Source organism: Macaca mulatta, chromosome 11 (genome assembly GCF_049350105.2).
Source record: "Macaca mulatta isolate MMU2019108-1 chromosome 11, T2T-MMU8v2.0, whole genome shotgun sequence".
Taxonomy (NCBI): domain Eukaryota; kingdom Metazoa; phylum Chordata; class Mammalia; order Primates; family Cercopithecidae; genus Macaca; species Macaca mulatta.
In genome coordinates, this window is record NC_133416.1 from 18,745,815 (window position 1) to 18,772,306 (window position 26,492).

At 38.2% G+C, this 26,492-nt stretch overlaps 1 protein-coding gene and 1 long non-coding RNA gene across 2 annotated transcripts in view; one reads left to right on the forward strand and one right to left on the reverse strand.

Annotated features, from left to right (window-relative positions):
* SLC15A5 (solute carrier family 15 member 5) overlaps positions 1-17,799 on the reverse strand; it is a 90,982-nt gene extending 73,183 nt beyond the window's left edge. The window contains exons 1-2 of the mRNA XM_001091323.4: positions 17,439-17,799; positions 12,699-12,921 (exon numbers count right to left, since the gene is read on the reverse strand). Of these exons, the coding sequence (XP_001091323.3) occupies positions 12,699-12,921; positions 17,439-17,799 (584 nt within the window). The remainder of the gene's footprint in view (positions 1-12,698; positions 12,922-17,438) is intronic.
* LOC107000781 (uncharacterized) overlaps positions 11,493-26,492 on the forward strand; it is a 66,212-nt gene continuing 51,212 nt past the window's right edge. Inside the window, exons 1-4 of the long non-coding RNA XR_013400924.1 lie at positions 11,493-11,632; positions 12,442-12,843; positions 13,476-13,571; positions 14,624-14,690. This is a non-coding gene — a long non-coding RNA (uncharacterized LOC107000781). The remainder of the gene's footprint in view (positions 11,633-12,441; positions 12,844-13,475; positions 13,572-14,623; positions 14,691-26,492) is intronic.

The window sequence follows — 26,492 nt, forward strand, 5'->3', positions numbered from 1 at the left end:
TGGAATATTACTGCTAATTAATTGGAGACTAGCCTTGCTGCATACTTTCTGGTTGGGAGTGGAGGCTCAGCTCTCTGCTGCACCCAGCTGACACTGCCCAGGAGGGTAAATTAGAGCACTTCCAGTTTCTGCTGGGCAGGAGATGAAAGACAGGCTCCTCACTTGGCCTCAGCAACACCACCCAACTTGGGAATCAGAGTGTTCCGGTCTGATTCTCCGAGTGTTTATGTAAAATATTAGATTCTCGCTCATGTCTGCTGACACTATTGGACCAGCAGTATGCAGGGGAGGCAGTGTTTTTAATAGTGTTTGGCTAGAGAAGGACAGATGTTGTCAAAAACATTTTCACCTATATTAGTCTACCTTTTTCCTAGAACTTTGAGTAAGGGGAGCAGGACTTTTTTGGAGCTGCCCATTCCTTGCCACACCTTTGCTCTCACCCATCTGTACCTGGTTCCAGGTTCTAGGTTTCTCTGTAGCCCCACTGATAACAAAAAGAAAACCCAGGAAACTCATTGTAGTCCTTCCTCAAGTTCCAAGGCCCCTAGGAAGAGATTGTCTTCTTTCTACCTTTTGAAATCTCCCTATGTCCATTTGTTGTGTTAGGTTTGGGTTTTTTTGATGTAAGAGGAAGTACCTGGGAGAAATAGGGCTCTTCTTGTATTGGCTAATATTGGAGATCCTCTATTTTTTTTTTTAATTGGACAGTTTCTTTTCCTATCATTGATTTGTCAAAGGTCTTCATATATTTTGGATGCATGTCATCTGTCAGATACATGTTCTACAAATGCTTTCTTATAATATGGGGTTTTCCTTTTCCTTTTCTCAATGATGTCTTTTGATAAGCAAAAGTTTAAAAGTTTAGTAAATTTCATTCTATCATTTTTTATCTTTATTGGTTCATACTTTTTGTATCCTATGTAAAGAATAGTTTCTAAGCCTTAGTCACAAGTATTTTCCCCTGTGTTTTTTCAAAAAAATCACTGTTATGGGTTTTGATCTCATATAAAGTTAATCTAATTTGAATTAATTTTTCAGTAGGGTGTCATGGGGTAATTATTTCCTATATGGATATTCAGTTTTTACAGTATAATTTATTGAGAACATGATCTTTTCCTCAATGATTTTTTGACACTTTTGTTGAAAATCAATTGACCGTACAAATGTAGGTGTATTTTCTGACTCTCAGTTCTGTTCCACTGATCTGTCCTTATGTCAATACCAGTGTCTTGGTTACTGTTACTTTCTTTTCTCCTGCTTTTTTTTTAAAGAGCTTTATTGAGATATAATTGAGATGCAATAAACTGCATATATTTGAAGTGTGCAATTTTGTAAGGTTTGAATATATATGCACACACAAAATAATTACCACATTCAAGATAACAAACATATCCATTGCCTCTAAAGCTCCGTCATATCCCTTGTCACCCTTCTGAACCCTGCCCCTTCTCATTTCCCCTTCCTCGTCTCTAGGCAACCACTGATCTTTTTTCTGCCACTATAAATTAGTTTGCAATTCATAGATTCTTTTTTAAATATTAAATCATCTGTATTTTCAAATCTGGCTTCTTTCACTTGGCATAATTATTTTGAGATTCATCCATGTTAATGTATTTATCTGTATCCATTCCTCTTTATTGCCAAGTACTATTCCATTATGTAAATGTACCAGTGTTTGTTTATGCATTTACTGTTAATAGACATTTTTCAGCTTATTGCTATTGCAAATAATGCTGTTAAGAACATTCATGTACAAGCCTTTGAACAGACATAGACATTAATTTCTCTTGGGTAAAACCTAGGAGTGTAATGGCTGGGTGATATATGATAGATGTATATTTAATATTTTAAGAAAATTTCAAATAGTTTTTAAGTAGTTGTAACATTTTACATTATCACCACATGTGTATGAGAGTTCTCATCTCTTCATATCCCTGCCAAAACTTGGTATAGTACATGTGTACTGATATATGATGGTGGTTTTATTTTGCATTTCCCTAATGGCTAATGATATTGAGCATCTATTCATGTGCTTATTGATCATCTGCATATCTTCTTTGGTGAAGTTTCTGTCCTTATGTATTCTGGCTACAAGTTCTTCCTCAATTATGTGATTTGTAAGTATTTTCTCCCAGCCTGTGGCTTGTCTTTTTATTCTATAAAAAGTGTCTTTTGAAAAGCAGAAATTCTTAATTGTGATGAAGTCCTATTCTAATTTTTTTCCACAGATCGTCCTTTTAGAATTGTTTCTCAGAAACCATTGCCTAAACTGAGGTCAGAAACTTTTCTCCCTCTCTTTCGGAGAAGAACTCTGAACTTGGAAAACTGAAATGACTCATCCACGTTCACACAGCTGTGTTGCTTGTAGAGCCATGAGCAGAAGTCATCATCCTGGTACAGGGCTAATCGGGCTAAATATCCTGTTAATACTTCTTTCTGCATCTTTGTGGTTATCAATTTCATGACACTTTCATTTTCTTGTTAATCTAGCCTTTAACAATTGAAATTAACTTTCATTCCTCTCATCACATTTTATATATCAATCATTAACTATAAATGTTGTCCTTCCTCTTCAGAATTGTAGTCCAAAGACATGAGTTAGAGTCACAAAATCTGATAATCACATGGTCTGTGATCTTCTACTTTCTGGAATTTTAAAAATTGGAATCACACCCTCTAAATAAGCTTTTTTGGTAAGAATTTTAATGAAGAACATTAAATGAAGAACATGGATTATAACTACATGGTGCTAAGCAAATGTCATCATATCAAATGTTCATTTTTCTCCAACCCTGATTTCAGGAACAAAAAAAGCAGTGAAGTTGGAGCATAGTGAATGATATGGTTTGGCTCTGTGTCCCCATCCAAATCTCAGCTTGTAGCTCCCATAATTCCCACATGTTGTGGGAGGGACCCAACTGGAGATGATTGAATCATGGGGGCGGGTCTTTCCTGTGATGCTCTCATGATAGCAAATGGGTCTAACAACATATGATGGTTTTAAAAATGGGAGTTTCTCTGCACAGCTCCCTCTTTGCCTGCTGTCATCTGTGTAAGATGTGATTTGCTCCTCCTTGCCTTCCCCCATGATTGTGAGGCCTCTCCAGCCATGTGTAACTGTAAGTCCAGTTAAACCTCTTTCTTTTGTAAGTTGCTGAGTCTCAGTTATGTCTTTATCAGCAGTGTGAAAGCAGACTAATACAGTAAATTGGTACCAGTAGAGTGGGGCACTGCTGAAAAGATACCTGCAAATGTGGAAGTGACTTTGGAACTCGGTAACAGGCAGAGGTTGGAACAGTTTGGAGGGCTCAGAAGACAGGAAAATGTAGGAAAGTCTGGAACGCCCTGGAGACTTGTTGAATAGCTTTGACCAAAATGCTGACAATGACATGGACACTGAAATCCAGGTTGAGGTGGTCTCAGATGGAGATGAGAAACTTTGGAACTGGAGCAAAGGTGACTCTTGTTATGTTTTAACAGAGACTGGCAGCATTTTGCCCCTGCCCTAGAGATTTGTGGAACTTTGAACCTGAGAGAGAAGATTTAGGGCATCTGGCAGAAAAAACTTATAAGCAGCAAAACTTTCAAGCGGTGACTTGGGTGCTGTTAAAGGCATTCAGTTTTATAAGGGAAGCAGAGCATAAAGTTTGGAAAATTTGCAGCTTGACAATGCAATAGAAAAGAAAATCCCATTTTCCGAGGAGAAATTCAAGCCTGCTGCAGAAATTTGCATAAGTAACAAGGAACCAAATGCTAATCCCCAAGACAATGGGGAAAATGTCTCCAGGGCATGTCAGAGGTCTTCATGGCAGCCTCTCCCATCACAGGCCCAGAGTCCTTAGAGGCAAAAATGGTTTTGTGGGCCAGGTCCAGGTTCCTGTGCTGTGTGTAGTTTAGGGACTTGGTGCCCTGTGTCCCAGCTGCTCCAGCCATAACTGAAAGGGGCCAAGATACAGCTCAGGCTGCTGTTTCAGAGGTTGGAAACCCCAAGCCTTGGCAGCTTCCATGTGGTGTTGAGCCTGTAGATGCACAGAGGTCAAGAACTGAGGTTTGGGAACCTCCACCTAGATTTCAGAAGATGTATGGAAACACCTGGATGCAGAAGTTTGCTGCAGGGGCAGGGCCGTTGTGGACAACCTCTGCTGGGGCAGTGTGGAACAGAAATGTGAGGTCAGAGCCCCCACACAGAGTTCCTACTGCGGCAATGCCTAGTGGAGCTGTGAGAAGAGAACCACCGTCCTCCAGATCCCAGAGTGATAGATCCACTGACAGCTTGCACCGTGTGCCTGGAAAAGTCACAGACATTCAGTGCCAGTCCATGAAGGCAGCTAGAAGGGAAGCTGCACCCTGCAAAGCCACAGGGGCAGAGCTGCTGAAGACCATGGGAACCCACCTCTTGCATTAGCATGACCTAAATATGAGACATGGAGTCAAAGGAGATCATTTTGGAGGTTTGAGATTTGACTGCCTTGCTGGATTTTGGACTTCCATTGGGCCTGTAGCCCCTTTGTTTTGGCTAATTTCTCCCATTTGGAATGGCTATATTTACCCAATACCTGTACCCCCATTGTATCTAGGAAGTAACTAACTTGCTTTTGATTTTACAGGCTCATAGGTGGAAGAGACTTGCTCTGTCTCAGATGAGACTTTGGACTGTGGACTTTTGAGTTAATGCTGAAATGAGTTGATACTTTGGGGGACTGTTGGAAAGGCATGATTGGTTTTGAAATATGAAGATATGAGATTTGGGAGGGGCTGGGGGCAGAATGGTATGGTTTGGCTTTGTGTCCCCACCCAAATTTCATCTTGTAGCTCCCATATTTGCCACATGTTGTGGGAGGGACCAGGTGGGAGATGATAGAATCATGGGGGCAGGTCTTTCTCATGCTGTTCTCATGATAGTGAATAGGTCTTACAAGATCTGGTGGTTTTAAAAATGGGTGTTTCTCTGCACAAGCTCTGTCTTTGCTTGCTGCCATCTATGTAAGACATGACTTGCTCCTTCTTGCCTTCCACCATTATTATGAGGCTTCTCCAGCCACATGGAACTTCAAGTCAAATTAAACCTCTTTCTTTTGTAAATTTCCCAGTCTTGGGTATGTCTTTATCAGCAGCATGAAAATGGACTAATACAGTGATTAAGGAATAAAATATTAGAAGAAAAGATAAAGCAGGAAATGTGGTCCAGGTCATTTAGGGCCTTGAAGTTCATGGCAAGAAGTCTGGATTTTATTTTCAGTGCATTGGGAAGCCATTTGAAGGGAATTGAGCAGGGGGCTCATATAGATCTTGTTTTCAGTGGAAAGATTATTGTGTCAGTTCCATGAATTGCAGATGGTGCAAGGTAGGGAGAAAATCGCAGCTATTGTAAGTCTGGATGAGAGCTAAGAGCAAACTGGGCCATGGTGGTAGCAAAGGAAAGAGACAGAAGTGGATAGATATGTGATATGTGTTTGGAAAGAACATGTGTCAAGTTGAGCTAGTCTCCTCACTGTCTGAGAAACAGACCTACCCATGTTTGTCTCCTTAACTTGTCCTATTTCTTGGCTTGCCCTGTCTCACTTTTAAAGTCCTATATTCAGTCTCTTTTCCTTCATTAAATACTTTCTTGAATATTCTGCTTCTTCTCTTCTGTAAAATTTTTTTGAGACATTATCTCACTCTGTTGACCAAGCTGGAGTGCAGTAGCATGACCTTGACTCACTGCAGCCTTGATCTCTTGGGCTCAAGTGATCCTATTGCCTCAGCCTCCCAAGTATCTGGGACCACAGGTGCACACTGCCATGCCTAGCTAATTTTTTTGTATTTCTTGTAGAGATGGGGTTTTGCCATTTTGCCCAGGCTGGTCTTGAACTCCTGAGCTCAAGCAATCCACTTGCCTTGGCCTCCCAAAGTGCTGGACTAGAAACAGGAGCCACTACACCCAGCTTCTTTTCTGAACTTCTAAAGCAAATACTCATTATTCAATTATTTCATTTTTGTCAGTTTTGCTTTTCATATATAGATTGTGAAGCTCCCTGATGGTAAGATTTTATTCTTCATTTCTTTATCTCCATGAGACCTAGCACAGTACTAGGTTGAAAATAAATGGAGATTAAATAACAGATTAATAATACAGCATCTCATAAAAATCAATTAATCAAACAAACACAATATTAAAAAAAAAAAAAACTAAAACCTCTCAATAATTGGCCTAGAAAAGTAATAGAACATCAAACATGACCACATTGAGCAAACTGACTTACTGTGATCCACTAATAGAAATGTATTTATCACAAGGTAGGTGAGGTACAAAAAGTTATAATTTTCTAGGACAACTGGATGGAGTCCCTAGGCTCAGCCACAGGTTATCCTTTCATGCTGCTGCAAGCCATACACTTGACTTGTGGCTGTAGCAACACAGAGAATCTGGAGCCAAAAGTACTGTTACAGTGCTTTCAGTCTTTAGGAAACTCTTTTTAAAATGTTAAGCATTGTTGAGAAAATCTAAGAGAACACTGTGTGACTCTTCAGTGTACCACATGGTGATGTAAACTGCATTGCTCTAAAGAGGGTCAAGGAAAATTACAATTATTCCAAGACTTAAATCTTGTGAAAAGTAGTTAGAAACCAAAAAATTATAGTGCTGAATATTTATGTCTAGGAAGAGATTTTACATGAAGTACTAAATGTATTTGAACAAATGTCACCCAACATATTTGATTGTGTAATTTTCTGAAAGAATTACCTAGTACAGGCATGTTTTATATATATCTTTGTTGATCCATGGACAGGACAAGCTACAGATAATTAAGGGTGAAATTGTATATGTATCATCTACAAAAAAAAAAAAGAAATAAAAACCCACAGTCTTCAAACTTACCATTAAGACTCCTTTCATCTCATAGCTCACTAGCAAATTGAATTTATAAAGCACCTCTCACACAAAAAGTCAGAGAGCAAAGCACTAAAGCAAAACAAATACCAGTGATTAAGGAAAATTGAAAGCAGCAGTAAAAATATGTTTCTTTAGTCTACTTTTAAATACAGACTGGGAACTGCAAATAATTGGGAGTATATATAAGTGGTAATTTTTTTGTCTTCATGATTGTATGGTATTGAATACAAATGAGAAAAATCGTGGCTGCAAAACTCAGCAATCCTTACGAGATTATTTTAAACATTCACTTAATTAATTTAGTAATACATTTAAATTACTCAAATATTTTGTCATTTCTTAGACTGGCCAGTTTTGATGTGCTTCATGTTTACTTTTGGTGATTTGAAGAGAAATTATTCAAAATGGTCTTTCCTAACCTGAGGCAGTATCAAAGAAGGGAGGCAAATTTTCTGTAAGTTTCAGGTCTTCATAGCATTAGTGGACCATTTAAATATTCCAGAGAAAGTATTTTATTCTACATTGATCAATATTCAGATAATTTTCCAGGGGATTTGTGACTCTTCAATGGGATAAAACTGAACTGTTTAGAGGAGTCAGTGAAATAAAATACTTGGGCACCGATTTCATGGTGGATGGCTGTTGTCAATCATTGCTTCTTTTAGCATAGCCATTGGCCACTGAGGTACTTCAAAGAATACTCTGGTAGCCAAATATTTGGAGAAAGAAGAGGAAAAACAGAAACTTTAGAGTTCCTTTTTATCTGTGAATACATATTTTTTTCCAGCAGAGCTATTAAAGACAATAAAATATTGATTTGGGTAACTAGACATTAGGATTGAAGAAGTTGAGTTTTTAATTTAAAAATTTGGGGGACTGCTTTACTCTCTCTCCCAAGCTCTTCCTACTTCTCTTACTCTTTAACCTGTTTCATTCCCTTTCCCTCCTTTCCCATTCCCTCATTCTTTGGCCAACAACCCCCACCCACTCCCCGTCTTTTTATTTTTATTTTTTTGAGATAGGGTCTCACTCTGTCACCCAGGCTGGACTGGTGCAGGGTGTTCATAGCTCACTGTAATCTCAGCCTCCTGAGCTTAAGCTCCTCACTTTCTGAGTCTCAGTCTCTCAAGCACATGCAACTACAGGCTCACCCCGCCATGTCTGGCTAATTTAAAAAAAATTTTTTTTGGTAGAGATGGGGTTACTCAGGCTTGTCTCAAACCCCTGGCCTTGAGTGATCCTCCTTCCTAGGCCTCCCAGAGCCTAGGGATTCAGGTGTGTGCCTGGCCAACACCCTAATTTTAACAATTGTCCTGACTCATGTATCTTTCAAGCTTAAAAGAGAACATGCGCCCGGCTCAGTGGCTCACGCCTGTAATCCCGGCACTGTGGAGGCCAAGGCGGGAGGATTGCCTAAGCTCAGGGATTCGAGAACAGCCTGGGCAACATGGTGAAACCCCATCTCTACTAAAATACAAAAAACTAGCCGGGCGTGGTGGTATGCGCCTGTAATCCCAGCTACTTGGGAAGCTGAGGCAGGAGAATTGCTTGAACCCGGGAGATGGAGGTTGCAGTGAGCTCAGATCACAAAGGAAAAGAAGGAAGTGCTTGTTGTTATTAGGGTGAGAGGGTAGCATTTGTTAAACTTGGCTAGAGCCAGTGCAAATAGAATTTGGGAAGGTCTGTGATTTTTTCAAAGCTATTTACAAGCTACTACTCCTCAGCATGTAACTCAAAGGACATTTTGATTATTAATAAGATTATTTCATGAACTGCTTTGATTTTGTTCGCTGAAATGTACCTTATAAATTATGATTTTACGATTGAAGAATATAGGTAGATTTATATTTTTTCCTCTCTCTTTTCAGAATTATGTTGAATTTCTCAATCAGGTAGATTTCTAAATGTGATGATAATTGCTATAAAATTGTCAAAAAGTTCCAAAGCAGTCTGAAACACAGTAGTGGGTTCAATCAATGGTTAGTTTCATTTCTTTTCAAAGGCATCACTAGACTTTCCTTATGGCTCTGGAATTGTTCTCAAACTTTGATTGATCTTCTGAATCACCTGAAGTACTTGATATGGTAGGAATATTTGTGTCCCCTCAAATTTCATATGTTGAAATCGTAACTTGGTATTAGGTGTTATATACCTCCTGTAACAGTGGTATTAGGGAGCGGTGTATTTGGGAGGTGGAGCTTTTGATCATAGAGGTGGCGACTTTCTGAATGGGATTAGTTCCCTTGTAAAAGAGACCTCCTAGAGCTCCTTTGCCGTTTCCACTATGTGAAGACACAGTAAGAAGCCAGCAGTCTTCCAGCCAGGAAGGGAACACTCACCAGAACCCTGATCTCAGAATTCTGGCCTCCAGAGCTGTGAAAAATAAATTTCTATTGTTTATAAGCCAGCCAATCTATGCTGATTTGTTATTGCAGCCTGAATAGAGTAAGACAGTACTTGTTTAAAATATGCATTTCCCACCTGTCCTCCCAGGAAATTCTGATCCAGGAGGTTCGAGGTGGGACCTGGGAAACATTTTCAACAAGGCTCTCAAGTGATAATTAAAATCAGCAACACTGCGTTAGAACAGTGGTTCTCAACTCTACTTGGGCAGCTTAAAAAAAATCCTGGTCCCTGGGTCCTGCCTCTAACCAATGTAGTCAGAATCTTTGGTGGCAGGACCCAGGCATTTGTACTTTTTAAAAAAGAATCCTCAGGTGGCTTTAATGTGCACCTAGGGTTAACAATCATTGTTCTCAGTGTTCTTGTGAATATTAAAATAGATTCTGGAAAAATGCTGTGGGATCATATATTTTTACCTCTAGTGCTTCTCTAAGATAAAATATATTTAATTTGAGGAAGTGTTAAAATCAGAATATTTCAGTTTGAGACAGATACCACGTAGAGTCAATTTGAGTACCAGATAGTCAACATTTCTGGGGTGAAATAAGTCAGTCTCCAGACTTTTTTCAAGAACTTTACCAATATTCTACTTGGGCTTTTAATCATGTATATAATTCACCCTAGTAACCCCTTAGCAACAGACTGTGATATGCAGATAGGATGCAAATTATCAGGTGAAGAAAGTAGAGAAATGCAGAAGCAAGATTTGAGGTTAATTGTGGTAGAATTTAAAATTGTGGCCAGGAACAGACTTCATTATTCTCCTTCTTTTTGCTTCCAGAAAAGAATCTGCACAGGTGTATTTACCTAGGTGATCTCCAGTCTGGCTATTCTTAATTGGCCATCTCAGCTTTTGGAATATGTGGAAAGCCAGGTTCTGATCTGGATAATGTCACAAGGATGTTGGCAGATTCTTATGTCTCTTGATTTCAGGGAGTTTAGCTTTATTTTTGCAGTGAGGTGCATTAGTTGAGGAAGATCCAGTACCAGATGGTAATGTTGGCTAGGAGTGGTTTTCTCACCTACATTTGGCAGCTTTACTCGGAAGTGGTGTTTTCAGTGCCTGATACTTCCAGTCTATGCTACTTAACATGCTCACTGGGAAGCTTTAGGTGGTACAGAAGCAATGACACATCTCATTAAAGGTCCTGTAACTATGAACATCTGACATCTGTGCTGCAAATAGAACTGAATGCAGCCTTCAAGTAGTTACAGATTCAAGGGGTATGTTGTTTTCTAAAGGCACGGCTGAAATTCATTATATTTACCAGGCTAATATCTAGAGGCACTGACTGGAAGACATAGATTATGCATTAATAAACTGCTCCTTTCCAAGATGACCTCCTCCTAAATGGGTCCCCTCTTTCCTAGCATTTAGACAATGGTTTGAGCTGATGGCTTATCCATGATTTAGCAATAATCATAACAATAGTGATCATAATTTGAATACCTATAATATGCTAGGATACTTTATGTATAAGTGATACAATAGCTTTCCAAGATATTCCCACTTGGTGGATGAGGAGCCTGGGGCTCTGAGGAATTAAGGAACTTGCCAAAGACCACAAAACTCCTAAGTGATAGAGCCGGGATTCTGCCAGCTGTCTGGTTGCCCAGTGGAGTCTCTGTCCGTCTTGTCACCAGCCCCTGCACTGTGTACAGGAATGGAATCAGCATTCGTTGCTATAAACTACAGTAAGGTAAGTGAACATTCATAAAAGTTGGCCTGTAGTTTAGTATTTAAACTGGAAAAATAAAAAAAGGTAAAACAACCAGATTCAGCCTTCAAGGAGCTTATCATCCAGTTCTTTTATCACATTAAAGAATAACACCCTGATTCTTTATACACATTTCTGGATGCTTTAACTTTAAATTTTTAAAATACTGGGCTATTTAGTGAAATTGGAAAATAATTTTTAAAAATCTAAATGTGCTCATCCTCAATTTGGCCTGGTTCCTTACAGCTGCAGAAATTCATTTTCTCCCCATTCCCCATCCCCCTTCCGGAAGCCCTAAAGCGCGGACCCAGTGGGAGTCCCCTCTGTTTCCCAAAGGAAATATTTCATTCATATAATGTCTCCTTTGTAATCAACACTGAGAAATGTCACTTTGATTAAACACAACTCTGAATGACTAAGACCACAGTACAATAAATTCTCCAGAGCTATCTTTCAGAACAACTGATTGCTCTCCAGTCTTAATCCTCCAGAGTCTTATTTAATCAAAATGATGTTGCTAATTAAGGATTAAAACCTCCGAATAGAATAAAAAAGAAGGATTTTTCTTTCTCCTTTGGGCAGGTCAAGGAGGCAGACTTTGCTGCAAGGAAGTAAAGAGTCCCTTCTACCTTTGGTAAGACTGCATTGTTCTCTGACATTAGGACTTAATCCCAAATAGGGCTGAGTGCTTTATAATATTAATATCATTAGAGAAAGAAAAAAGGGGAGCAAGAGAAGAAAAAAAAGAGAAAAGAAGAACGGCCTCGGAGAGCTACATATGCCTATACATATACGTATAGACACTATTTACTCTAAAAATGGACAATGTAGATCACATCTGTTTGACATCCACTGATAGATAACAACGATAACAAAGAAGTTTTATACTAAATGCTTAACTACCCTCCCTTAAGATCCAAATATTAATTTTTTTTCTTGAATTTGTATTTGGTAATATAAATTGTTTCCTTAAAAAACACAAAAACTGACGAACTCCGTAAGAACTCATTGGGAGAGGCAAAGATTCACAGGAAGGCTGTTTGATTTTCATGGAATATAAACTCTTTTAGGTGTTGGGAGCGAACTGGGTGAGAAACAGAGATGCTGGGTGATGTTTTAACAAATTGTTAAATACTTCTTTCATCTTTGCATCTTCTCTCTGCATTGGCCTAGAAATTTATAATTTCTCCCAAATTAGTCTACTACAATACAGACATGCTAACAGCTACCTTTTTTTGATCACTTACTATGTGCCAAGTTCTTTGCCAGCAGTACACATGGTGTTACCTCTAATAAAACTGGAGAAGAGGTATTATCCCCCTTCAGAAATGAATAAACTGAGGTAGAGAATACATGACTAGGTCAAGGTCAGTCAGCTTGTGTTAAGCAGAGTCCAGACTTCCACCCAGGTCTCTGGTTCCAAAGCCACCTTCTATTCTGCAGGACAAGGCACTTCAAATCTTTTTACCTGGAGGATAAATGTATCCGTGTGTGTTGGGAAGGTGCTGGTAAGCTGTACTGGTCTGCATGAGATTTAGAAGCTCCTGTGATTACTGACTGAATCATCATCACAGATTCATTCCATCGTCACTTAGCCCAATTCATCACAAAGACTGAACAACTACTACCCAAATGGAATCAGAAAGTAAACAGTGAGGACGGTCATAAGCCTCTTTTGTCTCCTAGCCAGTGCTACTTACCAGTTAAAAAAAGACATTGTTTTTTGTGATCCATACTCCTGAAGGCCAAAAGCACCCAGTGGACAGACGATGGCTCTTATGCCTCCAGTGCCAAGGCAAATGGTCAACAGTGCTATGTAAAACAGCCTGTGCTGCTCTGTTTTTGGTATGTTGTTAACTGCATGGTAAGTGCCCAGATAGAAATCTTCCAAGGGAAAAGCCACCACAGATAACAAAGCAGTGCCTGTAAGTGGAGAAAAAAAAGAATAAATGCAACATAGAACCATTGGATCACCAAATCACATAATAAACAGGGTTTTTCCTCTGACAGTGGCATCATTTTGTGATTGTCTTATCCAAACGTTTATGCTAGTCATTGCAATTTCAGGGATAGCCTGATGTTTTCTAATTGTAAGAATTTCCTTCAATATGTGTCTTAACTAATCCAGAGTTTTAGGTTATTTTTCTTCCTCAAGCTTGAACTGTATTTTCTCCCAGAATATATAAGCAAATCGTGTTTATTTTGCCAAAATTAAAATAACTCAGAAAAGCATTGTATACAAAATGAAGCTGTTAGTATTCCCACCCCCAGAGAAAACCACTGTTAATAAAGGTTATTTGTTCCTAATCAATCGAGTGACAGAAAACACCATGATCTCAGACATCTCGGAAGCCTATTACATAAAAGCTTTTAAGAAGAACATTATTATCGTTAAAGAGAACACAGTCTTTTTTTTTTCTTTCCTACTTCTCTTTCTCCTTGTAATGTCTTTCTTATTTATCTTATTTCTCACACAGCTGGATGGAGCCTTCTTTGCCACATACAGGGGTGAGAAGGCTGGGGACAGAGGAGTGTGAGCTGGAAGGAGAGGGGACATAAAGTGACAAAATAAGGTTGAGTATCCTTCTCTCTTCCACCTTGCGGGGACCACATTTGATGTCTTTCCTTGTCTAATAAAAATTACGGTACAATTCCATGCTTTTGCTAAGCTCTTTATATTTTACAAAGGATGCTCATGAACTATATGTTTCATCTTGAAAAAACTTTGTGATGTGAGTGGATAGATTTTGTTATTTATTTTTTTAAAGAAACAGGTTCAGTGAGGTTAAGTGGCTTGCCTAATGTTATAAAGTAACCCAGTTGTAATCTCCCTCTTCTTGGACCTCCTACCATCAAGTAGTCAAATACTTTTTTTTTTTTGGAAATAGCATTTCCCCCCCATCAGATTACAAAAGTAATACGTTCTTATTTCAGAAAATTTGAAAAATAGAGGAAAGCACTCAGAATAATACAAAAGGCCCATAATCTCATGACTCAGAGATCATCTTTACTTTTATAAAATAAAATATTTTATAAATATTTATATTTTACTTAAAAATATTTTACTTAAATATATATAAATATATTTTACTTAAATAAATTGAGATTACACTGTTGATTTTTTAATGTAACCAAATAATATGAACAATTTTTAAAATACCTTTATACTTTTCCAACATGATTTCTAGTGATGATGTGATATTCTAATCATAATGTATTTTAAAAGACCTTTTCAGTTATTTTAAATGAATACCATAAAATACCCTGACACATAATTTTTGTGCACATCTTTATTAGCCTAAGTTCTCAGTCAAAGGCATTCCTATTTTTATTGCTTCTTAATACCACTGGCAAATTTTCTTTAACAATGCAACAAGTTAATCTCCTACCATCATTGTATGAGAAGACCTTCATTCATGGTAGTTAGCATCATTAATTTTTTTGATGATTCGATTAGTGAAAAATGACTCCTCCGTCTTCGTTTTGCTCTTCATTTTATCAATTTGGCATTAGTGTTATTTGGTATAAATTTTTATAGAGTTATTTCATGTGGTTTGTTTTCTCAATTAGATTATAAATTCTTTATAGATAAAAATTTGGTCTAATGCTTCCATCTCCCCTACAGAGGCTTTCACAATGTAAAGAATATATGCACTGAAGAGCTATTTGGCAACAGATTCATTTACCGTGAGGTGAGCCCTTTAAATTATTGAGTTTGAAATGTTCCCTTTTAAGGTTAGCTGGATATGAAACTAACTTCTCTCTTTCTACCACTCACTCAGTCTTCTCTTCTGTAGGTGTGATGTGAGGTCTGGCTAGACAAAGGGATGTCCAAAGAGGATGGACAGGGCAACTATTTCATGCAGCAACTATTTACTTAGGAACAAGGCACTTTTAGTTTGAATGGTATATTTGTGTAATTTAGAAAGGCACTTTCCTTCTGTCTTTTGAGAAAATGTCATAATAGGCTGATTGTATTAAATCAAAACTTTATCTCTATCTGTTGTAAAATGGGGCAGCAAAAAGACAAATCTATGACATATATGAAGAAAAGTCTCCTCTGTGATGTGTGCAATTGTGTATCTCATCATCAGTATGCCCGCATTTAGTAGCTCTGTAGAAGCACCATGATGTGTCATACCCCCTGCTAGGTGGTGGGGGTCCACTGGCTCTTCTCTCCAGGAACTGCTGAGTCCATCAGAGAAGTCAGCCATGCAGGTGGACTATTATGTTATAAAGTGATGGATGCAATCGTATAAGTATTATATGGGTGTGGTTGAACACAGAGAAGCTAGCAACAACGCTATTTGGTTCTTGAAACAATAGCAGGAATTTTCCAATCATGGATAAGGGATGGAAAGATAAGGGAAGGTGACAATTTCAGGAAGAGAGAAGAGCCTGTATAAGATTAGAAAACTAGGGAAGGAGGCCAGGAGAAATTAGCAAGGTTGGGGTTGCATGTTGAATGAGAAATCTAGAGAGGTGAACTTGGTAAGGTTCTTGTATGCTAAATTAATAAATTTGGATTTGATTTTTTAGATAATAGAGCCAATAGAGAGATTTATTTGTTCAGGAAGTCAGTGTTGTTGGTAGAATGGAGTATGAACTGGAGACTGATTGACAACTGGCAGCCGAGTAAGTAGGCCATTGGAACGGTCAGAAAGAAGAAAGCTGCATTTTTTTCAGCCAGGGTTGTAGCAGTTCAGACAGGAGAGACTACTTTTATATAACCTCTAATATTTAGTGACTGGTTGGAATTTGATGGCAGCTGTAAGCAGAGGGCAACAAAGAAATAACTTTTAGTAAAAAAAATGAATGGGTGTAGAGTTGACTTAAGTCTTTTGTTTGCCAAATTCCAAACTTGGGATTTCCATCCTGTCTGATGACTAACCTCAGAATCTAGACTGATAGAAATTACCATGTTAAACAAGAAGTCAGCAAATGCTACTGGTGTGGCCTGTTACCAAGGTACGCAGAGTAAATGAGTCTTGGATTTGCTTAAATGTCTTCTGATCAGAAAACTTTTTCTTGGTACCAAGTGGCAGCCTCATCACTACTCATTCCATCCTGTCCCCACACCCAGCTTTATTTTTCATCCTAACTCATTGCCACATGACATCACATCTATTTCCTCATTTATTTTCTCTCTCCCTGCACCAAAAAGTCAACTTTAGCAGGAACACATGACTTTCTTCTCTATTGCATTTCCAGACCTGGAATAATGTCTGGTACAGAGTAGTCAATAAGAAATATTTGTTGAATGTTGAGTGATTATTTGTCATGCAGTGCCTTAGTTTTTATTCCACAGAACTTCAGCTGCGGACTTTCCAGGTTTGACTTACACTCCAATGGATTCTCTGAATGGTAATTTACCACCTGCCTGAGATTGTGTGATATGTTGAGTACCTGATATCTATCCATCTCTTTCTCATCTGTCCTCCTACCAACACTCATTTCGGCTGCACCTCTCATTATTGGTGAACAGCATGCTATATTCCCAAGTTGCTCAGATCAGAAACTTGGAGCTAATTTTTGACCCCCATCACATTTGTACCTTTATTTAGTTGCCAAGTTTTTATAGCTTTTCACTTGTTCTCTCCTGAATTGGCACTTTATTGCTTAAACCATCATCCTGAGATGTTCTGATCTCTGTCTATTTAATCTCTCACTGTGGTTGACCATCCTGTATTGCAGAATAGCATTTCTCAAATGTTGTTTTCATGATATTTTCAGAGACTTCTTGTTGTTTAAGAAGAATAACTTGAACTTTTCAGTCTAAAATTCTAGTCTGTTCTTCAAATTGCTCTCTATTCCTTATTAAACTAACTTGATATTTTCCCAGCATTTCTCGCAATCGATCCCAAACCTTTGCAGATACATATTAATATATATGTAAAGACGCACACTGTGGTGTCTAATTTACTCATTTTTAAAGCATATAATCATAATTAATAATATAGAAATCATACCATCATATGCAATCTTAATTAGTATATGACTAATTAAAAGACCACCTTTGGATAAAAACATTTCTCAATTATTTTACATGAACTTCAAAAACCTTTTTTTAGCACATTTCATCTTGGTTGTGAAGCAAATAAATTTCACATTTCTGAGGGAATTTGTCATGAATTTGGACTTGAGGTAAAAAGGTTTTGGGAAGGGAGGGCATTCTAAGGAGTAGGATATATATGTAAAGGAGTAATTACTGTAAAATATAAGTGCAATGATATAGGCATCAAAGCATTCTCTAACACACACACACACACTTACTAGCATTCTTCAAATAGTACAGAGAATGAAATACATTGAAACCACATTCTTACTTCATTTATCACATTTTGTGCTAAGAGCAGAGTGAAAATAATATAAACTAAAAATTCTAACAAAAATCTACTCAATTAAGTCACAAAACATTCCAGTCAGCAGAGGACACTCACCTAGAAAATGTAGAAACAAGCAAATATACACCAGTTTGTTTCTTCCTAAATAGACATCAGTGAGCCATCCAACAAACACAGGGGTAAGTATTGAAGTTCCAATAAAACACAAGTTTAAGATGGCTGCCTGGCAATTGTGATAGCCAAGCTTGATCGTGCAAAAGGGGATCATGTTGCAGACGACTTCAAAGAACGTGAACCTCTCACACAGCTCCACCAGAAGCAAGCAGATTCCAACCTGAATTTTTTTCACAGAGTATGAGGAACAGAAATCGCCAATATGTCTTACAGTTTTCTCCTTCTCAATGCTGTGATGTAAGCGTACTTTCTCATCAGTTATGATAAAGTCTGTAACAGACATGACTACCCTCCTTGAACACAACTTATATTAGTGATTTGAACTTCGTGATATTTTGAGCCCTATCCCTCCGATGAAAAAATAAGTAAGAAGGTTGCTTTGAATTTCACATCTCCACGCTAGAATTTCATAAGGTTTGTTTTTTGCACATGAACGTTTTTCATTTTGATGATCCAAGAGCACAGGAGAGGAGACATGAGTATTTAAACGTTCACGGTAGCTCAGTGTAGCCAAATCTGATTTGTTTGCTTAATTACTTAGCCGCTAAATTAGGATCGTCCTCCAAAATTATATTGAATTACATGAATCCAGTTGCAAACATGTGGAAACTCATCTGCCTCATACTGATAAAGGTTTAAATATTGAGGCAGAAGAAGCAGTTTTTCAGGAGAATTTGAGCACTAGATCAAGAAATAATTTGAGTCTAATAATTTCTGATACTTTAATTAAACAAGCCAGAACAGTACCAAGAGATAAAGCACAAAAGGAAATCTGTTTTGAGGGAGCACGATATCTTATCATTATTACATTTCTTGTTATTTTTGGTTGGAATTCTGATAAGAAACTTAATTAGGTAACAAAAGTGCTAGTACATTTAGGTAACAAGCAGAGTTTACAAGAAAGTAATTTAAGTGCACTAATGAAAGGAGAAAATATTAAACAAAACCCCGCTTCCTTTAAGTTGACCCCATGCTTGTAGAACAGCCTCTCAGAGGAAATCAGAATCAAAAGGTGCTATTTGACTCCTTTATTATTAATCAGTAGTCAGGGATACAGCAACCAGCCTACGCAGGCTTTGGGGAATATTGGATCTGGTATCACCCTGACCCTCCAACTGGGCGAATGAGTGTTAGCATTGTATTTTGGAAAGCAGGAGGGCCAATTAAGCTAAAAAAGCAGCAGTGAAGGAGAACACCTTAACATTTAGTGGTTTAGCTGCAAGGACATACAAAGACAAGGGACCAGAATTATTGGGTCAAAGTCGTAATAATTCAACACTTGAGTATAGGAATATTATTTTCATGCTGGAGTCAAAACCTAAAGACCAAGAGGGACTTTTGACTCTGGTTCTCATCTTTTGGTTCTGAGAGACTGGGAGCAAAATACTCTGTTTTGACCCCTCCTAATAGCCTCATAGTAATGGTAGCTATTTGTCTCTGCTCAGCATTGCTACCTTGGTAACAATGCCCCAAATTTCCTTTGTGTGAATTGATCATGCAATTTATGATCCAAACTTGGACAAAACAGTTTTGTGCAGGTGAAAAGTGATGCTATTTATAGTTACTCCTAAAACAGTTATAAACTGGGACTGTCCAGGGCAACACTCTGACATGTGTTCACCTTCCTTTGGAGAATGACTCCTATCTATTACCTGAGATCATGGTGGGACTGTTGATCGGGATATCCCTTTTCTTCTGGCCAAGGGGGTCAACACACGATCTAAGATAGTCCTTTTACTTTTCTCCTGTGGAATTTTAATCCTGAGCAGAATGACTCAAGAGTGGGCATGGTGGCAGCTGAGTTATTCAGATGGCAGTGTATTAGTCTGTTTTCACGCTGCTAACAAAGACATATCCAAGACTGGGTAATTATAAAGGAAAGAGGTTTAATGGACTCACTGTTCCACATGGCTGAGGTGGCCTCACAATCATGAGGGAAGGCAAAAGGCATATCTTACATGGCAGCAGGCAAGAGAGAAAAATCACAGCCAAGCAAAAAGGGAAACCGCTTATAAAACCATCAGCTCTTGTAAGACTTATTCACTACCATGCGAACAGTATGGGGGAAACTGCCTCCATGATTAAAATACCTCCCACCAGGCCCCTCCCACAATACTTGGGAATTATGGGAGTTACAATTCAAGATGAGACTTTGGTGGGGACACAGTCACATCATATCAGCAGTACCCAAAAGGGACTGCCCGTGAGGCCCTGATGGAGAACTCAGCACCTCCATGGTTCTTTTTCTTCTGGAAGCATGGTTACTTTTTCCTTCTGGAAGCATGGTTACTTTTTCCTTCTGTAGAAGGCTCAAAGGATTCCCATTAATTTTGGTTTGATTTAGTTAGGCCTATTTGGCTTCTGTGGCTTACAAAGAAGCCTAAATGATACTTTACTTTTTTGTTTACCCCTAGATGCAAGGGCAAGCTGTTCTCTAGCCACTGACTGATTTCTTTAGCGCCTGACAAAGTGCTCCTTCCTAAGCAGAGTAGCACTGCTGTTTCCCACGGCCTGATGATGATCCCATCTGAATTGTTTGGCTCCTCTCTGTCTACTGGCTCAAGATCAGCCTCCAGGTGGTGGTAACCTGTGGTCTGGGGACACTTGAGTCAGTAAGAGCAACAGCATTTGCCTTCTTTGGAGGGGATATTTGGTAAACCTCCAAGAGGGCCACCTACTCAGAAATAAAGTTTATTTTAATTATCTGTAAGGGGGAAAAATCTGACTTCAATAGGGACATAATAGTGCGCAAATAGGATATTCATTTAAGTGGGAGTTAGGAGAACTAAGTTATACTCCTGCCCCTTTATCACTTAAGGCAAATTTCTTCCTGTCTATGAGCCTGTTACATTAACTGCAAAATACAAACAGTAAAGTCTGTCTCAGAAGATCATTTCTGAGGCTTGGTATAAAAAAGGGCTTATGAAATGTCAAGAATTGCACATGAAAATGCCTTTGTTATTACTTGCTGCTATATTCCTGCATTTTCTAGCTACTCTAAGCAATGAGCCATAAAGAAATGTCATGGAACCACTTCCAAATTCCAGTTTGCACAAGAGACAGACGTTAGAAGGCCTGGATTATGCGGAATAGAGTTGAAGCAATGGGAAACCACCCCCTTTTTATTTGTCACATCCCTACTAGTTCTCAGTACAAAGTTCAGAGTGAGCTCAAAGGACAAGTAGTAATTCCACTTGAGAATAATACTTGGCAGGGAATATTGAATGTCATCATCTTTATCAATAAACTTGGGCCCTTGAGTAAGACTTATGCATACTTTAGTTTTATGCAACCCCCTCCCCCACTCCAACCCAGGCTTGTTCTCTGTCCCTGCTTCTTCTCTCTGGTATAAAGTAATATTTTTCTCCTTTACAGAGGTAATGTATGTAATGTAACTTGGATACAATTTGGAAAATATCTAAAAATAGAAGAAAAACCATGGAAGTTTTTGGAGCATTTTGTTGGATGTTTTCTCCCCATGGCTCGTTTTCTTTATTAGTAGATTTAAAATATTTAAATTGTATAATTGTGTATTATTGTACAATACATTTTCTACCCCATTTGTAGGTACTGTTAAAAAGCATTTTAACATGCCATTATGAACTCTTTGTAAACATAGTTTTTTATGGTTGCGTTAATGGAGACATAGTTTGCTTAACTATTCTTCCATCGTTGGTTAGTTATATTTGTTTCAGATCAGTTATAAGCCAGCCTTTGTCAAACATTTGACCATGAACCCACAGTTGAAAGAAAAAAAAAAACCTTTATAAATAGTGCTGAAATGAATATTTGTGCATAAAGCTTTCCCCATTCCCTGATTATATCCCTAGGCTGATTTTTCCGAAGCAATATCACTGGCTAAAAGTATGAGAAAGTGTTTCAGTTTCTTGACATATAAAGCAAAATTACAATATAAACTTCAGAAATTTTTTAAAATTGGAAAGCCTATATTGTTTTTGGAAGGCAAAGACTATACTTATCACTAGAATCCTTCATTGGAAAGACAAAGTCACAAATGAAACAGAGGGAGTAATAATGTTGACCACACTTGTACGTGTTGGCAAATGCATCTTATTTAATAGAGAAAATGAGTCAGATGCTCATTTCATGAATTGATGACACCCATGTTTTTTTCTGAGGACCGAGAGCATGTGTAAATCAGATCTTGTGAGGATTGTTTAGGGAACACACTAGGAATGCAAACCCTGCTTCTAAGGAGGCTATTTTTAAATATTCAGGATTAGAAAGAATCTCTGTAAGCTACCTCCAATATGATGATAAGTTCTGAGAAAATGGTGGTGCCTTTTAAAATGTTTGTACAGTGGGTTGCTGCAATGCTTTTCCATTTGTGTATGTATTTTCAGAGTAACTTTTCATAGGTCTTCTAAACAGTAAGTATTTTTAAGGGAAGAGCTTTTCTAGCTCAATAATTCTCTGTAAATGGTATACACAAAGGTCATTTGAAGATATTTATTCTTTTAGGCCTATCGATTTCATTTAATTCCATTGACTATGAGGTTTGGTACCTGGTTTGAAAGCATTGTCAAGAACATGAGGATTGGATTCCCTATAATTTAATTGTTAAAAATGGCACATCAAAGACTTGGAGTGAAATTTTTGCTTCATTGTTCAAGGTGTAAAGCAGAAATGAAAAGATAACATACTGGGCTTTACTTTTTGCTTTGTAAAAAAAGACATTCTCTGTGTAAACCTCTACTCTTCCATTATAAAGAGGCTCTGGCAGTTGTATGATATCTATACCTTGATGCTTCTGTCCAGTGTGAAAGAGAATTACTTTAGCCCTGATATGGTTTGGCTCTTTGTTCCCAAACAAATTTTATGTTGAATTGTAATCCCCAGTGCTTGGGAAGGGACCTGCTGGGAGGTGATTGGATCAAGGAGGTGGTTTCCCCGTGCCTTTCTTGTGACAGTGTGTGAGTTCCTATGAGATCTGATGCTTTAAAAGTGTGTGGCACTTCCCCCTTCTCTCTCTCTCTCTCTCTCTCTCTCCTCCTCTGTGATGGGAAGATGTGCTTGCTTCCCCTTCACGTTCTGCCATGATTGTAAGTTTCCTGAGGCCTCCCACTCATGCTTCCTGTTAAGCCTGCAGACCTGTGGGTCAATTAAATCTCTTTTCTCCATAAATTACCCGGTCTCAGGTAGTTTTTTGTAGCAGTGTGAAAATGGACTAATGCAAGCCCCTAGCAGAAAATAACTCATATAGTCCCAAGAATATATACGATATTCAATTCTTCTCTAATATACTGTGTTTTTTCCTTTTTCTTGGGATAACTAAGAATGAAGGGTATTTTTCTCCTGTTTTTCCCTCCACATTTTGCAATGACCATTACAAACCTTGCTATTTTGTTGAATTCTACATGCAAGATAAATCAGTATAAAGTGAGTAAAGTGGGAATGAGTCATTACATGGACACCATAATGGTTAATTTTATGTATCAACTCGGCTGGGCAATAGGCCCCAGGTATTTGATCAAATATTATTCTGGATGATTCTGTGTGTTTTTGGATGAAATTTGCATTTAAGTGAGTGGACTTTGAGTAAAGTAGATTACCTCATCTAATTGATTGAAGGCCGGAATAGAACAAGTGGCTGAGGCTGACCATACCCCCGCTTTCAGCAAGAGGGAGTTATCCAGCAGACTGCGAACTTCCTTTGCAACATCGGTTCTACCTGGTTTCCTAGCAGACTGCCTTTGGACTCAACTGCCATTCTTCCCTGAATCTCCATGCTATCACACTCACGTCAGATTTTGGACTTGCCAAGCCTCCACAATCACATGAGCCAATTCCTTAAAATCCATTGATATATACGTACAAGCATATTCTATTGGTTGTTTCTCTGGAGAACACGAATATTGACACTGTTCATACCATCCCTATTGTTCATTCTGTTCATTCTTTCTTTTTTCCCCCTATTTGATCATAAAGGAAAACGAAGGATTTAGATACAACACCGGTAGCTTTCATATTGATGTGTGGAACTGAGACCTCTTCTTGAGTTTTTGGTAGATGGGTACACACTTCCATCTAGCTTTCTAATTGAAAATTCAAACTCATCATGTTCCAAGCTTGACTCATCTTCTTCTTGCCAGATTCTACTCCTCTTTTTCCTTCTCTTAATGGTTCATGGCATCACCACTTATCCACATATTCAAGGTAAAAACACTGAGATGTCCTAGGCTCTTTCTTCACTTCTTTACCTATTATATTTACCTTTTTCAGGAAAATATTTATTGGGTCCCTAACATGTGCTAGGCTATTTTATGCTTGGTGGTGGTGGGGAGGGGCAGTGCTGTCAATTCAACATTCTTAATATTTTACAAATCCATCCTTTATCTTTGCCTTCTACTCTGCTGTAGTTTGAGTCCTGTAGCATGTCTCCTTTGCACTGCTGCCTCAGGCATTGCTTCCGTCTCTCTCGTACCTTAGTCACTTGTACATCATTTTCATCAGTTTGCCCTAGCTGCCTACTTCTTGTCCCTCTGACTTGCCTGATTTTTGCCATATGTTATATTGTTTTCTTTTTTTTGACTTATTTCCTATTATTTTCTTAATAGTGTTATTTAAAATGGCTTACTTTGAAAAATCAAGTAATTTTATTTAACAAGGAAACTTTTATTTTCAACTTTTATTTTAGATGCAGGGGACAATCTACAACTTTGCTATCTGGCCATATTGCATGATGCTGAGGTTTGTGGTACAAATGAGCCCATCACCCTGGCAGTGAGCTTAGTACCCAATAGTTTTTCAATACTTGCCTTCTCCCTCCCACCCCAGTAGTCCCCAGTTTCTATCATTGCTATCTTTATATCCATGAGTACCTAGTGTTTAGCTCCCACTTACAAGTGAGAACACACAGTATATGGTTTTCTGTTTCTGTGTTAATTTGCTTGAGATAATGGCCCCTAGCTATATCCATGTTATTGCAAAGGACATGCTCTCATTCTTCCCCCCTCTCTCCCCAGACGGAGTCTTACTCTGTCACCGGGGCTGGAATGCAGTGGTGCGATCTCGGCTCACTGCAACCTCAGCCTCCTGGGCTCAAGTAGTTCTCCTGCCTCAGCCTCCCTAGTAGCTTGGATTATAGGCATGTGCCACTATGCCTGGCTAATTTTTGTATTTTTAGTAGAGACAGGGTTTCACCATGTTGGCCAGGCTGGTCTCAAACTCCTGACCTCAAGTGATCCACCTGCCTCAGCCTCCCAAGCTCTCATTCTTTATCGTGTTTTCATAGTATTCCATGGTATATATGTACCACATTTTCTTTATTCACTCTACTATTGATGGGCACCTAGATTGATTCCATGTCTTTGCTATTGTGGATAGTGTTGCGATGAACATGTGAGGGCATGTGTCTTTTTGGTAGAAAGATTTGGTTTCTTTTGGATATATGCCCGGTAATGGGATTGCTGGATTGAATAGTAGTTCTAAGTTCTTTGAAGAATCTCCAAACCACTCTCCACAATGGCTGAATGAATTTACATTCCCACCAGCAGTGTATAAGCATTACCTTTTCTCCACAGCTTCATCAGCATCTGTTGTTTTTTTGACGTTTTAATAATAGCCATTCTGACTCGTGTGAGATATCTCATTGTGGTTTTGATTTACATTTGTCTGACGATTAGTGATGGGCATTTTTAATTTTTTTGGGGGGGCTACTTGTATGTTTTCTTTCGAGAAGTATCTGTTCATGTCTTTTTGCCTACCTGGCCATATTGGCCCATCTTTAATGGGGTGGTTTGTTTTCTGCTTGTTCTGTTGCTTAAGTTCCTTATAGATTCTGGATACTAGACCTTTGTCAGATGTGTAGTTTGAGAATATTTTCTCCTATTCTGTAGGTTGTCTGTTTACAGTTTATTTTGCTGTGCAGACGCTCTTTGGTTTAATTGGGTCCCAATTGTCAATTTTTATTTTTGTTGCAATTGCTTTTGAGCACTTAGTCATAAATTATTTCCCAAGGCTGATGCCTAGAATAGTGTTTCCTAGGTTTTCTTCCAAGATTCTTATAGTTTGAGGTCTTAAATTTAAATCTTTAATCCATCTTGAGTTAATTTTTAATATAGTGAATTATAGGGGTCTAGTTTCATTCTTCTTCATATGGCCAGCCAGTTATCCCAGCACCATTTGTTGAATAGGGTGTTGTTTCCCAATTGCTTAATTTTGTTGACTTCATTGGACATCAACAAAGGTGAATGTAGGTGTGTAGCTTCATTTCTGGGCTCTCTATTCTGTTCCATTGGTCTATATATCTGTTTTTATACTAATACCATGATATAAAAACCAGTGCCATGCTGTTTTTGTTACTACAGGCTTATAGTATAGTTTGAAGTCAGGTAATGTGGTGCCTCCAGCTTTGTTCTTTTTGCTTAGGATTGCTTTGGATATTTGGTCTCTTTTTTGGTTCAATGTGAATTTTAGAATAGTTTTGTTTTTTTTTTTTATGTCTGTGAAAAATGATGCTGATAGTTTGATAGGAATAGCATTGAATCTGTAGATTGCTTTGGGCAGTATGGCTATTTTAACAATATTGATTCTTTCAAACCATGAGCATAGAATGATTTTTCATTTGTTTCTGTCATCTGTGATGCCTTTTAGCAGTGTTTTATAGTTCTACTTGTAGAGATCTTTCACCTCCTTAACAAGGAAACTTTAAGTTACTACCATAAATGAAATTACTTGTCATAAATGGAAGGTAACGATAAAGATAAAAATACTACTTAAAAATAATTATTAACATTTACTATTTTTCTTTGGCCAGGCTGTTCTAAGAATGAATTCATTTATCTTTGAAACTATCTTATGAGGAAGATACCATTTTTATGAGCCTCATCTTACCATTATGGAAACTGAGGCACAGAATAGGAATAACTTATTCAAGATCAATTACAAGTAGTAGAGCAAGGACTTAAATTTAAGTGGCCTGATGCCACCACCTCCACTCAACATATGCTTTTT